Below are 16,385 nucleotides of genomic sequence, written 5' to 3' on the forward strand. Positions count from 1 at the left end.
AAAAAAAAAAAAAAAAAAAAAAAAAAAAGTGAAAATTGTACCAAAAAGAAATATGAATAGCTAAAAAGCACATGGAAAGATGGTCACTAGTCACCATGGAAACACAAATTAAGACCACAATGAGATACCATGTTACACTCATTAGATTGGTTACACCAAAAAAGGAAACAAATACAGCAAGGATGTGTAGAAATGAGACCCTCCTGCATGCTGCAGGGAATGTAAATTATTGTAGCCACTTGGAAAATAATTTGTTCATTTCCTAAAAAGCTAAACATACACTTACTTTATGATCCAGCAATTCTACTCCTAGATATTTATCCAAGAGAAATGAAAACAGATGTTCACACAGACTTGTATGCAAATATTCATAAGTCCTATTTATAATATTCAGAAATTGGAAAGACAGGTAAATACTTGGTGGAGTGATTAGACTGTGGATTCTTGGGACCTTCATGTTCTCAGTCTTGAGGGGTTATGATGGGAAGGTTGGTGACCAGAAACTGTCCTTTTAGAAGCAACTGTCCTTTTAGAAACTATCCTAAATATCCATCAACAGGTCAATGGAGATACAAAAATGTGGTATATGCTTACAATGAAGCATTACTCAAAAAAAAGAAGAAAGGAACAAACTACTGATACATGCTGTGACTGGATAGACCTCAGAATCATTATAGTGAGTGGAAGAAGCCAGACATAAGCAACCATAGATTGTATGATTCCATTTATGTGAAATGTCCAGAAAAGACAAATCTTTAGAGGTAGAAAGTAGATTAGTGGTTGCAGGATATGGTATGAGAGATGAGGATTAACAGTGAAAATGAAGGGTCTAATTGGGGTGGAAATATTCTAAAACTTCCGGTTATACAGCTTGATAAATTTATAAGAATCTGAATTGTCTACTTGAAGTGAGCGAATTATTTGAAATGCAAAATACATCTCAGTAAATGTGTGGGGAGAGAGAGGTAGAAAGGAAGGTGGGGGGGGAGAGAGAGAAAGAGAGAGAGACAGACAGAGAGAGAGAGAGAGAGAATGAGAAATGGTTGCAGCCAGGCTATTTGGATTTGGAACCTGGGTCTGCTGCTGTATGATCTCAGGCAAGTTCAACCTCTCTTTGCCTCAGTTTCCTGCCAGTAAAATTGGGGAAAATAAGAAGTTATTTACTACAAAGCCATGCTGGGAAGGTTGTGGTGATACTTAAAGAGTACTTACTTAACACAGAGCTGAGATCCTAGAAAGAGCTCAATAGATATTAGCAATAGTTAGCCTACCAAGGATCCAGCACAGACTTAGTTGAACTTAATTCAAATCTTAGAGAATTTGGACAGTGGCTTGCAGAGGATATTGACTGGTCTTGTGGAATTGACTCCCGGGGACCCTGAGAGCCTACAGCCTATGATTTGTCAGTTGCATGCAGACTGGGGATTGGAACACAGGAGCCTCAAAGATGAAGAGTATTTTTCCACCCCAGCAGCATTTGCAGAGGTGTCATCCTGCTGCCCATAAATGTGGCCACAATGTGCAATGTTTCAGCCCCAGTTCAACAAGTGTTTAGGTTATGCCCACTCCTTGCCAGGTCCTGCTGGGGCAGAGGACAGGTGATTTGGAGGCACAGAGGAGGCACACCTCACCTTGCCCATGCAGTTTTCTAGAGGATATGATGTCTTAGTTTGATTTGAGACCCCTTAGAAGTTACCCAGGCAGAGGGTATATCTTGAGAAAAGCCTAGAGGCAATAGGGAGCTTGCTGAGTTCAGTGATACGAGGATGTGGAAAGCAGAGTGACAAGAAGAAAGACTTGGGGTCCCAGGGAAAGGCCTTGGGTGCCATGATAAAGAATTTTATTGTAAATAGTACTACAATAAATATGTGTGCATGTGTTTTATAGCAGAATTATTAGAACACATGGACGCAGGCAGGGAACATCACACACTGGGGCCTGTTGGTATGTGGAGGGAGAGCATTAGGACAAATACCTAATGCATGTGGGGCTTAAAACCTAGATGACGGGTTGATAGGTGCAGCAAACTACCATGGCACATGTATGCCTATGTGACAGCCTGCACGTTCTGCACATGTATCCTGGAACTTAAAGTAAAAAAAAAAAAAAAAAAAAAAAGTAGTCCATCTAGAGGGAGAAAAGGGGAAAAAACAAAAAGGATTTTATTTCTCCTGAGGGCAATGAGAAGTGCAGTTTCTAAGTATCTTCCAGCTCAGAGATCTTCAATTAAATGGTCCCAAATGGCATCTACCTATCATACTTTGAGAGAGCCTGTTCTGTTGATTAGGAGCAAAAAAAATGTCCTCTTGGATGTTTATGGCCTGGGTTTTTCATTTGGGCAACTCAAATGCAGGTTCCTTCCAGGACCACATCCATGCTACTGGCTGGCTGAAAAATGGCTTCACGGCTCTCACGAGGGGAATACAAAGCATGGAGTGGTGGCTGCGAGCCTGTCTGCAGGGCCAGACCTCAGAAAAGCAGAGGACTGTAAATGTTTCATAAACTTCTCTCTGGGTGCCTGCGCTGGCTGAGAGCCCATTCATAAGCCCAGGCGGCTGAGGGGCAGGTATTGTGCCGGTTACTATAGCATCACCTTGGAAAGGCTCAATTGGTGAGAGCCGCAGGCGAGCTGGGGTGGGGCAGGAGGGGGACGCGGCTGGCTGGAGGGACTGGCGCTAGGCCACGGATGCTGCTGCTGGTCTCAGGACTTCTGGTGGTCCGGAGCTCACGCCAGCGTCCCCAGCTGCAGCCTAGGGAGGGAGGCTGCGCTCAGTCTGAGAGTGGCTGCTGCAGAGAGTGTAGCTTTTGCAAGGGACTGAATTCCCAGCCAGACACCCCTTGGCTGCCTTTTTGGAGGGGTGGGGCAGAGAGAGGAGGGAGTTGTCTCATCTTGGAAGATCTGGGCTGGGTTTCATCTCCTTTTTGATTTTGAGTGGTTCCCTCCATGAGAACTGACTTCCAGGTGTTCGCCAAGGGAAACAAGGTGCTCCCCACACTGGAAATGAGAAAGGATGACAGTTTTTGAGACTGACTGTTAACGGCTCAGAGGTGCCCCTCATTCAAAATGCCTTTTAAAGCATTTGATACCTTCAAAGAAAAAATTCTGAAACCCGGGAAGGAAGGAGTGAAGAACGCCGTCGGAGATTCTCTGGGAATTTTACAAAGGTAAAGTTTGCGAACTTTAGTTCCTTTCTGAGTAGCCTCCTATATGTGAGAGACTTGGTATCAGGTTTTTAAAACCACACTTTAATGAGGAGGGGGTGAGTCAGATTAGATCCTTCTGGAGCCCCTTCTAGCTTCAGTAGTCTATGCCTAGAGGAAAAACAGATGCATCAAAAGTATCGGGTTGTATTAGGAAAGTGTTAAGACAAATATTCTATTTATATAGCTGGATTAGCACTTTCTAGAGATGGTGATATTGCATATGGTATGTTTGGCATTGAATTAGAAAATATTTAGGGAGATAATATTTCATGTTAATTCATTAGTAATGACATATAGTTATGCCTTAAATAATTTTTATGAGTTTTTCACTGAATCTTTCCACTTTAAATGAAAATTAAATTTTTTCAAATTTTTAGCCTATTTAATATATAAAGTGGTTCCTAATTGTATAGATTGCAAAGAGAAGCATAGTCACACAATAGTTTGAAGGAGGTAACTGAAAAAATTTCTTTAAAGCAGAAAATCTCACATAATTGCAGTGGGAAAATGTTAAGTACTATCATTGAATTGAATGTAATTTTAGTCCAAACCAAAAAGTAAATATTTTTTAAGGTAAAATATATTAGTGAAAAGAGAGTTTGCCATAAATGAATGAATTAATGTGACATTTTAATTTATGAATTTTTGTAGACACAGTAAATGCCTTCTCAAGTTATACAGATGATTTATAAGTTGTCCTTATGTGCAAGGTAAAATGACTGCTTTACCTCTCTGATATAAATAAATGTGAAACATACCTTTAATAAGCTCTTTATGTGTTGAATGATGATTTCTAATCTTAGTGAGTGAAAATGCCATCTGGTGTGTCCTTTTAACTTTTCTGTTATCTCTTAAATTTCAAAAGTTTTTCATTTAAAGGACTATTTCCAGGCAATCTGAGATTCATCCCATTTCTTGTGTTTTAAAACACATGCTCCTGTCAGTTTTAAATTTTCCATTGTATCACTGTTAATAAACTTTCCTAATAAGAAAAAGGAGTTGGACACATTATTTTAGTAATTAAAAACAAGAAGGCTTCAATCAGACCTATACTAAATTAGCATGTCTAGATGAAAACCTAGCTCAGTGACAGCAGCATAAACCAGCCAAATATAGAAAAAAAAAATTACAATTAACATTTTTTCATGGGGGTTTTATCCTTCTACTGAGCACTCCCGGGGAAACATCTTATTGTGATGGCATTCATTTGATTAGAAATGCAAAAAGAATTTTTGCATAATAAGCACAATAGCTTAACTGGCTTATTCAAGTGATGACAAAGGAATCTGGCGAAGTCAAGAATAAAAATCACAGGCCAGGCGCAGTGGCTCACGCCTATAATCCCAGTACTTTGGGAGACAGAGGTGGGAGGATCACTTGAGGCCAGAAGTTCGAGACTAGCTCAGGGAACATAGAGAGACCCTGCCTCTATAAAAATATAAAAAATTAGCCAGCATGATGGCGCATGCCTGTCATCTCAGCTTCCCAAGAAGTGGGAGTATTGCTTGAGCCCAGAGGTTGCAGCGAGCCAAGATCGCACCTCTGTACTTCAGCCAGGGAAACAAAGTGAGACTGTCTCAAAAAATGAAAATTAAAAAAAGAACCAAAAACCCATGACTTTGGGCCATAGTCACCATTATACTCAGCAAACTCTGCCTTAGTTTATAAAATATTTGATATAAGAAAATACATATGAATTTTCTTTTCAAACTTAAGTTTAATTGCTTTTTAAAAAAATTTAATTGCTTTTTTCAATAGGAGACTGATTGAAGAACCGGTTTTGCTATGTTTGATTGGAGGAACCACATGCAGATCTTTTTGTTTACCAAATTGGTTTGCTTAGGGATATAACAAAATTAGTGATTTTCCAAATTGTGTGACCTCAACTAGAAATTGGGCTATGTGTCTAGGACTGTTTGAACAGTTTCCACAGAACAATAGAAAAACAGCTAGCACAGTGCTGGAGATAGAGAATGCACAAAACAAATGCTAGATATTGTCATGGTTGTCCTAATTGTAGAATGGCTTTAGCAAAAATAAAGCCAAGGTCAAATCCCTTTTTTCAGTGATCTATAGAGAGAAATTATTGGCAGAAGCAAAAACAGACTTGCTTGAGCGGTGATCCAAGTTGACCCTCAGTTCTAGTGGTCTTTGAGCAGAGCTCCAGAATTATCAAGACCAGCTCTGCCACATGTTGGCATTAACCACAGGTGTATAAGGTAATTATATGTAAAGGACCCTACCCAGAGCCTGGCATATACTGGCCATTTCCCGCTCACTTCACTGATTTTCATGTAAAACCAGTTGACAGAATCCCATGTAAAAAAATCACAAAGAACTGTTTTCTGTTTTGTAGGAGTATTTGGAAGTTGTAAGCCTCTACATTCTAACTTAGAAGGCAATGTAAATCATAGCTGTCTAATAATGTTTGAGACTGAGGTCATCATCTAAATGGAATTCTTGAGATGCTTTTTAATCACAGTGTTCCTCACTGTCAGGGGAGTGGCAATCGCACAGGGAAGCATTTGAGAGTTCCCACACAGAGTTGATTACAGTCAGGCATGATTAGCCTTCCTGGAAAACAGTCATTGATAAGAAGCAGCTGAGCAATTATTCAGCTAAAGGTAAAATAATATTTTAGAAGTGTAGGAAGAAAGAAGATGCACTCATTTATAGTTTACTGTTGTATTATATAGATTACATGGAAACCATTAAACTTGGAAATTAATGTCCAGAAACTGACAGGCAGATTTGTTTGATTTAAATGACCATTTATGTGTCCTTTAATTGTTCATGTCTAAAAAACATAATAGTAACAAAATAGTATGTTTCAGACACTGTAAACTCATTTAATTCTATTAAAAACCCTATGCACAGGGGACTAGTATAATTACAATTTTCTTTTGTTTTGAGATAGGGTCTCACTCTGTTGCCTAGGCTGGAGTGCAGTGATGCGATCATAGCTTACTGCAGCCTCAAACTCCTGGTCTCAAGCTACCCTGCCTTCCTGGCCTCCCAAAATGCTAGGATTATAGGCATAAGCCATAGTATCTAGCAACAATTTTACAGGTGAGAAAACTGAGGCACAGAGAAGTTAAGTAGCTTGCCCAAGGTCACACAGTTTGTGAATGGCAGAGCTGGGTTTCAAACCTGTTGTTCTACACCCATCGTTCTTAATTATTACATTGTTACCTCTCTAATCAAGTGTTTTTCCTCTTCCCACTCACTGTCTTGAAATTACACCACTTATTTAGGTTTAGGGAGGTACTTGGACTGCAATGTAGCCAGAAACTTCTGGACCTGCTGGCAAGTATGGACTGTTCTCGTAATCAATTGTATCAGTATTGAAGGCTTTCCCCAAGGAATGCTTAAGGGGAGTCTGTCCTCCTTACAAGAATGTCTGTCTTCCCTTTAAATGAAACTAGTCCCTGCATCGTGTCTGTCCTCAGCATTCAGGAGTTGTGTATTAAACATATGTGCCAGATGTGCACTTCCTGCTCCATCAACAAAGTCGAGTGTGTTAAAGCTTCTCTGAGATCAGGCAATCCTGAGTTCCAATTGCTGCAGCGTCCTTTACTTCCCTACCAGCATGACCTCAGGCAACTTGGCTGCAATGGGGTGACTCTAGGAAACCAGCTCAGATCACATCACCCCACTGCTCAAAGCTGCCTCATTCAGAGTTAAAGCCAGTGCCCTTTCAATGGCCTTCTAGGACTTTGAGAAGACTCTCTGACTTCATCTGTGACATTTTCCTGCCTCACTCTACTCTGGATTCATGGGCCTCCTGGCTCTTACTAGAACTCCTCAGATCCACTCCTGTCCCAGTTTTTGCCCTATCTGTTTCTTTTGCTTAAATGCTTTCCACCCAAATAGCCTGATGGCTCATTCTCTCACTTTCTTCAAGTCTCTGCTCAAGGATTCCCACTTTCCTGACCATCCCATTTAAACATAAGGCTCACCTGCCCTCCTCCTCCTGCCCTCTTCTCTGTCCCTCTTTCCTGCTTTACTGCACCTCTGTCTTAGGTAGGTTACCTGAAAAGCACAGCCTGAGACAGGGATTTGGATGAGCTTAGAATGTGATTTATTAAGAGAGCTCTTCCTGAAAAAACTGAAAAACAAGAAAGGAAAGGAGAGGCTGGGTGCAGTGGCTCACGCCTGTAATCCTAGCACTTTGAGAGGCCAAGGTGGGCGGATTGCCTGAGCTCAGGGGTTTGAGAACAGCCTGGGCAACATGGTGAAACCCCGTCTCTACTAAAAGATAAAAAATTAGCCAGGTGTGGCAGTGTGCACCTATAGTCCTAGCTCCTTGGGAGGCTGAGGCAAAAGAATTGCTTGAGCCCAGGAGGCAGAGGTTGCAGTGAGCCAAGATAGTACCACTGTACTCCTGCCTGGACAACAGAGGGAGACTTGGTCAAAAAAAGAAAGAAAGCAGGAAAGCAAGAAAGAAAACAGGAAAGCAAGAAAGAAAGAGGGAGGGAGGAAGAGGGGAGGGGAGGAGATGGGAGGGGAGGGGAGGGGAGAGGAGAGGAGAGGAGAGCCAAGTAAGGATGCTTGCTCACAAAGATTTAGACCTCTCAGGATCTTTCACAGGGGAAGGCTCTGGAGCACAGGCAATGTGCCAAGTCCTTCCTTTGGGACAAGTGAGGCAGCATTTTTTTTTTTTTTTAATCTCTGCCTCAGTCAGTCATTGGCTGTGGGCTGCCCCACTGAGGTGAGGGGTTTATTTGGAGGCCACTGAGGAAGTTCTCCAGGGTCCCTCGTGCCAGGACTAGAATCCCAGGCACGGAGTCACCATAGTAGCAAGGTGAACCGGAATGGATTGCCTGAGCTAGGAGTTCGAGAACATGATGCCTCATCATGGGAGCAGGAAGAAATGTGTTTGGCATCTAGGTGATCCACTCAGACATCTCCTGATACTTGGCTAGCTTTTTTGTTTTATTTTAATTTTTAAAATAATAGAGATGGGGGTCTTGCCATGTTAATTAGGCTGGTCTTGAGCTCAGATGATCCTCCTACTTTGGCTTCCCAAAGTGCTAGAATTACAGGCACAAACCACTGCACCCTGCCTAGTTTTAGCTGCAAATGGGAAAACACAGCAACTGTCACCTGCTAGCAGCTCTGAAAGTAGAGGTGTGCTTGCCCAATAAGGGGAACTGGGGAGTGCGCTATGTTTTCTATGACAACCCACCCACTGCACCACTCAGATCACCTTGCTTCTCACAGGAAATCCACTCCATCCAAGATCAGCTTCTCCAAGACTCTATGGTTGCAATTCCCAAGGAACCTTCCATAGAAGAGTTATTAAGACAGAATCCAGTGCCCACTGTGATGACTGGTCCCTCCTCTCCACCCCTTTCTGATTCCCCTCACTTCTGTTGGCTTGCCTAATGGGTTGCCCAGATCTTCATCCCTGAGAGGTCTAAATCTTTGGTTAACATAACCTCTAGACTAGAATCTACAATCGGTCATGGTTGCTGTATTTGCCCACTGACAGTTAAAAACTAGCCAAGGCGGTATCAGGAGATGTTCCAGCGGATCATCTGGGTGCCAAACATATGTCTTCCTGCTCCCATGATGAAGTGACAGTTCCGGTTCCTCCTGAAGATCAGGATCCATTACCTTTACCACTGTAGTGACTTCTTGCTATGTCTTCTGATCTTGGCATGAGGACCCCAAAGTGACTGAGCAGCAGTCCTAACCATATGTTGACTGGGATCTCCATTGTGTTCCTAAATGGAAAAACTCTTCCTTGTGAATCAGGATTTCTAGACCCTCAGAGCCTAAGTTGAAGAGATGAGATATTCCTCAGGTGGGTTAGTGGGAATGATGGCAAATGGGACCACTCCTTCTCTCACCCCTTGTTTCTTTGACCTGTGTATTCTGTCCATTGGGCACACAGCACCATGTCATAACTTGGACTTTTTGTTTATTTGTTTAACATGGAATCTTGCTCTTTTGCCCAGGCTGGAGTGCAGTGGCTTGATCTCAGCTCACTGCAAGCTCTGCCTCCCGGGTTGAAGCAATTCTGCCTCAGCCTCCCAAGTAGCTGGGATTATAGGCACCCACCACCACACCCGGCTAATTTTGTATTTTTAGTAAAGATGGGGTTTCACCATGTTGGCTAGGCTGATCTCGAACACTTGACCTCAAGTGATCCACCCACCTCAGCGTCCCAAAGTGCTGGGATTATAGGCACATAACTGTTGGTTTATGTGCATCCTGAAGTATAGCACCTTACCTTCCCAGAACTTCATCTCCAAGATTATGCCACAGCTGCATCTTTAAGAAGCTTCTTCAGAGGGTGGGCACCGCGGCTCAAACGTGTAATCCCAGCACTCTGGGAGGCCAAGGGAGGTGGATCATATGAGTTCAAGAGTTTGAGACTAGCCTGGCCAACATAGGGAAACCCCATCTCCACCAAAAATACAAAAATTAGTCAGGCATGGTGGTGGGTACCTGTAATCTCAGCTATTCAGGGTGAGGCAGGAGAACTGCTTGCTTGAACCCAGAAGGCAGAGGCTGCAGTGAGCCAAGATCAAGCCACTGCACTGCAGCGTGGGAAACAGAGGAAGACTCCATCTCAAAAAAAAAAAAAAAAAAGCAAAAAAAGCTTCTTCAGCCCTAGCAGGCTGTCAGCTTCTGGATGGTGTGATATATTGTGGGGCTTGTGGGTCCCATTTTCATCTGCCCACTGTTATGCTATCTTTGCCATAAATTGGGTGCCTTGACCTGAGAAAATGTGATGTGAGGTCCCATGTTGAGAAATCAGACACTGAATCCTCAGATAGAGATGCTGGCTGAGACTTGTAGTTTGAATAGGCAAACTCATACATGGAATATGTCAACCCCAGTCAGGATGAATTGCTACCCTTTCCAGGATGGAAGGGGTCTGTTATAAACAACTTGTAACCAAGAAACTGGTTTGTCCCCTCAGGAACTGTGCCATCTCATGGGCTCAGCATTGGTTTTGTTGCTGACAGCAGCAGGAGCTAGCTCAGTCCTGGTGAGTGGGAGCCCCAACATAGCCTCCATCCATGCTGCCATGGTTACTCTGTTCACAAGTGCACTGCTCTAGCACTGGGTGACTGAGGATGGAAGCTGACTGACGTTAACTGCCTATCGTCTGTTTTGTGCCTCTTCCAAATGGCTTGTGATAATGTGCAATCAGGAGAGCTCATACTAGGCATCCACTTATAGACTCATTCATATCTCTTCCCCAGATCTTCTTCCCAGTTCTCCAATATTGCTTTATCTGGCCCCTGACCTCCAGTGAAGTCACTCACCACTGCCTATGAGTCCATGTATATCCTTACCTTTGAATGTTTCTCTTTTCATACAAAATGGGTGGCCAGGAGACCGCTCAAAACTCTGCCTATTGGGAGACTTTTGCCCTCACTGTCCTTCAGGGCCATCCCTGGGTGGGCTGGAGCGCAGCAGGCAGTCCATTTGTAACACGCCCTAACTACCAAATTGACCAGTTTTGGACCCAACTGAGTTTTCTTCCTCCTGTAATTTGTCCACAAGTGTGAGCTCACAGCCATTGGTACAGCAGATATAGGTCGCATGGAAACATGGCCCCTCTGACATGGGCTTACTTGTGCCATGTGGCCCTGCTGGTGTTAGATTCCAGATAGACCACTTCCATCTTAGGACAGACAGTTGGACTTCACAGGTCTGATAGTACCTAGCTCATGATGGGTAGTTTTAGCTTCATGGTCTCTTGATATTCCATGGTCAGAAGCTGTGACTCCACCAGGACTCAGTAACATGCCATGAGTTATTTTTTGTCTGTTTTATATTTCTCTACTAGAGATGGCATGGCCTTGTCCCAGAATCCTAAGGCTCTATGCTATATTTCTCCTATTGAGTTTTGCCGGAAACCTCATATAGTGTCTTTTCTATTCAGGTGTCTTTAGTACCAAGGGTATGCTGGATAACACAGCCCTAGTGGTAATATCACTCTTACTGCAGCCTGGACTTGCTACAGAACGCTTTCTTATTGTTGGATCTCATTAAAAACTAGTAGTCTTTTATGTCACGGAATAAGTGTGTTAGAACAGTATTCCCAAGTGTTGGATACATTGCCTCAAAAACCCAGAGGACTGCCAACCATTGTGCTTCTTCCTTGGTGGTTGGAAGTTCAAAGCACAATAACCTTTCCTTCACTTTGGAGGGAATGTTCTGGAAGGTCTCAAACACTCGACCCCTGTGAACTTTGCCCATGTGATGGACCTGTGGTCTTTGTAGTAATTATTTCCCACCCAGTAGAGCACACATGTTTTACTGAGGCATCCAGAGTACTTGTCAATTCTTGCTCCTGAGGTCTCAACAACATGTTGTCATCTATTGGTCATAATAGATCAATGTGATGTTCTGCAGCAGGTCCAGAAGTTCTCTCTGGATATATTATGAGAGAGAACAATCCATGGATGTCTACTGTTGTTCATCTCATGTCATTGTGAACTTCTTAGACTCCTTTCTAATGGATATGGAAAGAATGCACCAGATCAAGATAGGCAAACTATGTGCCTGAGTTAAGAGTGTGGTAGTTCCCTGTCATCCACTGTGATCCCCCTTCCCCCTTTTTTTTTGCAGGTGGTTAGGCTGGTGAATTACACTGGGATCTAATGAGGTGTACCACCCCTGCATCCTTTAAATCTCTGAAGGTACAATAATCTCTGTCATTCTGCATAATGTGATACTGTTTCTGATTTATCTTCTTACCTAGGGATGCCAGTTTTAAGGACATTCATTTGACTTTTTTCTCTTACAACAGTTTTATTCTACAAGTCAAGGAACCACTGAAAGGGTTTTTCCAAATGCTAGGTGTCTCTCTTCCAATTACACATGTGGGAATTATACATGGGGAAATGACCACTGGGTGGGTCCATGGACATGAACTCACTATGAGACGAACCTGGGCCAGGACTCCACTTACATGAGCCCCACTCTAACAGAGGCAGGATAATGCTATAAATCCCTGAGTATCAACATCAACTTGCCCCAAAATATCGAGGTATTTTTCTTTCTTCAGTGTATGTTTACACAAATTAATGGTGCTAGATTCCTTCAGGGAAGGACTATGGGCATCACGACTGCGTTTCCTTCTGTAGCATTATGGGTTCCTTTGTCATGGAACCTTCAGTCTTCTCTGTCAGTCTTTAGATTCTAAACTGGGCAAGAGAGTGTGACTTTCCATTGGGATGGCCAGCCTCAGCCTACTGCCCATTCATCAGCTCTTGATCTTTCCTGGTTTTATGTATGTGAAGCAATACCCTTACTGGCTGCCCATTTCTTTTGCTCCTCAGAGCTCCATGTTCTAAGAGACATCTCTGAGATTCCTATGGGCTGATTCTGTAACTGTCATTCTGAATTTCCTGCCCATATGTATGATAGTTAAGTGCTGCCAATAATCCTAATTGCCACTGGTTCTGAAACAGCACCTGCTACTGTGATCCTCAGCCAGCAGAGGATAGCATCTTCTGAGCATCTCAGAATCCACCTCCCATACTGACAAACTCTCCCTTATCCAACTTTATTATCCTACTCCCTCCAAGTCTAGTACATTCAGGATCCATTCCCAGACATACTTTCCTGCTTCTTGATGTAAACATTCATCAGATTCTATGACTCCTGCTCTTGGTATCTTTTCATAGCTCAAAAATACATTTTTTCATCTAAAATTTATATTCTCTCTTTTTCCAAATTCTCCCAAATATTTTTACAATAATCAAATTTTCTAAGTGCTTCTTAAAGGTTAATAAGCTCTATAGATTCAATACCTACAGAGTAAAGCAACCGTATTATATATCCTGACATAGACACACTACATATTAACCCATAGAAATAGTCTCCACTTTTGCAAGACATACGTTGTATCATTTAAAGTTCTTAGTTGCAATCAACAGAATCCGCTCTAGCTAAAGTAGAATGAAATTTAGTAAAGAATGTTAGCAATTGGGCCAGGTGTGGTGGCTCACCCCTGCAATCCCAGCACTTTGGGAGGCCGAGGTGGGCAAATCACCTGAGGTCAGGTGTTCAAGACAAGCCTGGTCAATATGATGAAACCCCGTCTCTACTAAAAAAATATGAAAATTAACCAGACATAGTGGCACATACCTGTAATCCCAGCTACTCAGTAGGCTGAGGCAAGACAATCGCTTGAACCCAGGAGGCGGAGGTTGCTGTGAGCCAAGATTACACTACTGCACTCCAGCCTAGGCAACAGAGCAAGATTTCATCTTAAAAAATAAATAAATAAAAAATATGGCTGGGCTTGGTGGCTCATGCTTGCAATCCTAGCACTTCGGGAGGCTGAGGCTGGTGGAGGATCACCTGAGGTCAGGAGTTTGAGACCAGTCTGGCCAACGTGGTGAAACCCCATCTCTACTAAAAATACAAAAATTAGGCAGGTGTGGTGGTGCATGCCTATAATCCCAGCTACTCAGAAGGCTGAGGCAGGAGAATTGCTTGAACCAGGAAGCGGAGGTTGTAGTGAACTGAAATTGCACCACTGCACTCCAGCCTGGGTGACAGAGCAAGAGTTTATCTCAAAAAATAAATAAATAAAAACCAAAACACCAATAAAAGAATGTTAGGAATCATTCAGACTTCCTAGAAGGATCAGATCTGGATGCTGTATCTCCAAAAAAAAAAAAAAGCAGCAAAGAATGTATACCACTAGACAGTTTTGGATAAAACCCAGCTGCCACCACTCCCTGCCTCTTAGTGCTGATTATATTCATGACTTGTTCCAGAAATTCTGCCACAGCAGTCACAGAGGAGCCAGTTGCCTCTGTTGCATTTGAAACCATCTGCATTGCCATTCGCCTGCATGCTGTATCCTCTTCTTGTTCTGTCTCGTATCTAAATCTCATTCAAGTGCTTCAGATTTAGCAGAGTTCACCTCTTGTGCCTGCACTGTAGCTGCAAGAGAGCCTAGGAAAAGTAGATTTTTTTTTTTTTTTTTTGCTGCTCCAGTAAGATTCAAAATATCAAGAAGTCATTAATATATTGGACAGCTATAAATAATGGCTATTACATATGTGTGCTACTATTTTTCAACTTTTGATAGAGACATGGGTACAAAACATATTTTTCTTATGTCTTGAATTAAACTACAAGGAAACTGCAATGGTGCAAGTATGATGTTAAATGGCAATTGAGCTCACTGTGGAAGTGACAATAGGGAGTGGTAGGGACTGTGGTAAATTGAGAGCCAATGGTAGCTATGACAGAGTGACAGCTTGATAATTTCAGGTCTTCAGATTTTTCAGAATAAACAAGAAATCGAAGGTTTTATACGTGTGCTTGTTTTTGCTTTTTTGCACTATCTCCTGATTTTTATTTATTTATTTATGTGATACAATTTTTAAAAGTAGAGATGAGGGTTTCATTATGTTGCCCAGACTGGCCTCAAACTCCTGGCCTCAAACATTCCTCTTACCTTGGCCTTCCAAAGTTCCAGGATTACAGGTGTGAGCCACTATGATGGGTCTTGGTTTTTAAACTCTGTCAATTAATCTAATTTTTTTTTTTTTTTTTTTTTTTGAGATGGTGTTTTGCTCTTGTTGCTCAGGCTGGAGTACAATGGTGCCATCTTGGTTTACCACAAGCTCTGCCTCCCAGGTTCAGGTGATTTTTCTGCCTCAGCCTCCCGAGTAGCTGGGATTATAGGTCTGCACCACCATCCCCAGCTAATTTTGTATTTTTAGTAGGGACAGAGTTTTGCCACGTTGGCCAGGCTGGTCTTGAACCCTTGACCTCAGGTGATCTGCAGGCCTCGGCCTCCCAAAGTGCTGGGGTTACAGGCATGAGCGACTGCGCCTCGCCAATTAAATTAATATAAATTCTTAAAAAAAAAAAGCAAAACCCATACACAGTATACCATATAAACAAAACATGGCTATGGGCCACATGTGGCCACTGGGTTGTCAGCTTGCCATCTGTAACTTAGGCTTTTTAAAGCCATAGAGACTATCTTTTTTTCCTCCTGTTCAGCTAATGACCCCTGCTGAGATAAGACGCACTGCTTCTCTGCTTAAATCACGGGATAAGAAAGGGTCAAATTACCAGGAGAAAACAAAAACATAATAGATTAATACCTCAAAATCTGTGAAGCTGGGCTGAGTGCTAGAGATTTTTGGTTCCTGATTTTCTGAATTTATAATCTACTGGAAGAGGCAAATATTAATTTAAAAAATGAGAGATACCGGTACTGTGAGAGCACTGACTGGGCTGCAGTTGGCCGGGTGCACTTTAGTGAGATCCATTTGAATGTGGTGTACTGAAATCCTTGCTGATAAGATCCTATTTCAAATCTCAAACTAGCTCTGGGGATCGTATTTTAAATCCTCCTTCCCTTCTTTAAAATTTACCATTTATTGATTATGTATCGAGTGCTAGGAGTGACACTAAGCGATTTGTAACTCGGTCTCATTTAACTCATTTAATGTTCCCAATAGTCCTGTCTTCCTTTCACAAGTGAGGGGACTGAGGTTGAGGGAAGTTAGGTAACTTGCTCAAGGCCACGCACCTAATAAATACCACAGTCAGCATTGAACCCAGGACTGTCTCCCTCCAGAGCATGTTCTCTTAATCCCACTGCAATACTGCTTCTCCAGAACCTTTAAAAAAAAAAGTCCTCCTCCCCCAAAACGTATGGAATTTTTAAAAAAGTCAAGAGTTGGGGGAAAAATATACATATGTATTTGCCAATATGTGAACAAAATACCTCTGGAAGGATGGGCAATAAACTCAAAGCATTAATGCACTGAGAATGATCAACATATGGAAGGAGGTTTGTTCCACTGGACATTCTCATAGCTTTGGAAATTGGTGCCAAAGGAATGCACTTCATTTTAAAGAAATACATTTTTCTACAAAAATTTTTAAAAAATATCTATTGGCCGGATATGGTGGCTCATGCCCATAATTCCCACTACTTTGGGAGGCTGAGGTGGGTGGATCACGAGGTCAGGAGTTCAAGACCAGCCTGGCAAAGATAGTGAAACCCTGTCTCTACTAAAAATACAAAAATTAGCCAGGTGTGGTGGTGTGTGCCTGTAATCCTAGCTACTCAGGAGGCTGAGGCAGAGAATGGCTTGAACCCAGGAGGCGGAGGTTGCAGTGAGCCAAGATCGTGCCACTGCACTCCAGCCTGGGAGACAGAGTAAGACTCT

General features: G+C 42.5%; 1 protein-coding gene across 1 annotated transcript in view; it reads left to right on the forward strand.

Annotated features, from left to right (window-relative positions):
- Nucleotides 1–2,114: 2,114 nt before the first annotated feature.
- SLC17A8 (solute carrier family 17 member 8) overlaps nucleotides 2,115–16,385 on the forward strand; it is a 58,318-nt gene continuing 44,047 nt past the window's right edge. Inside the window, exon 1 of the mRNA XM_017516447.2 lies at nucleotides 2,115–3,165. Coding sequence (XP_017371936.1) covers nucleotides 3,065–3,165 — 101 coding nt within the window. The 5' untranslated portion in view covers nucleotides 2,115–3,064. The remainder of the gene's footprint in view (nucleotides 3,166–16,385) is intronic.

The sequence above is a fragment of the Cebus imitator genome, unplaced genomic scaffold (assembly GCF_001604975.1).
Source record: "Cebus imitator isolate Cc_AM_T3 unplaced genomic scaffold, Cebus_imitator-1.0 Scaffold18, whole genome shotgun sequence".
In the NCBI taxonomy this organism is placed as follows: Eukaryota; Metazoa; Chordata; class Mammalia; order Primates; family Cebidae; genus Cebus; species Cebus imitator.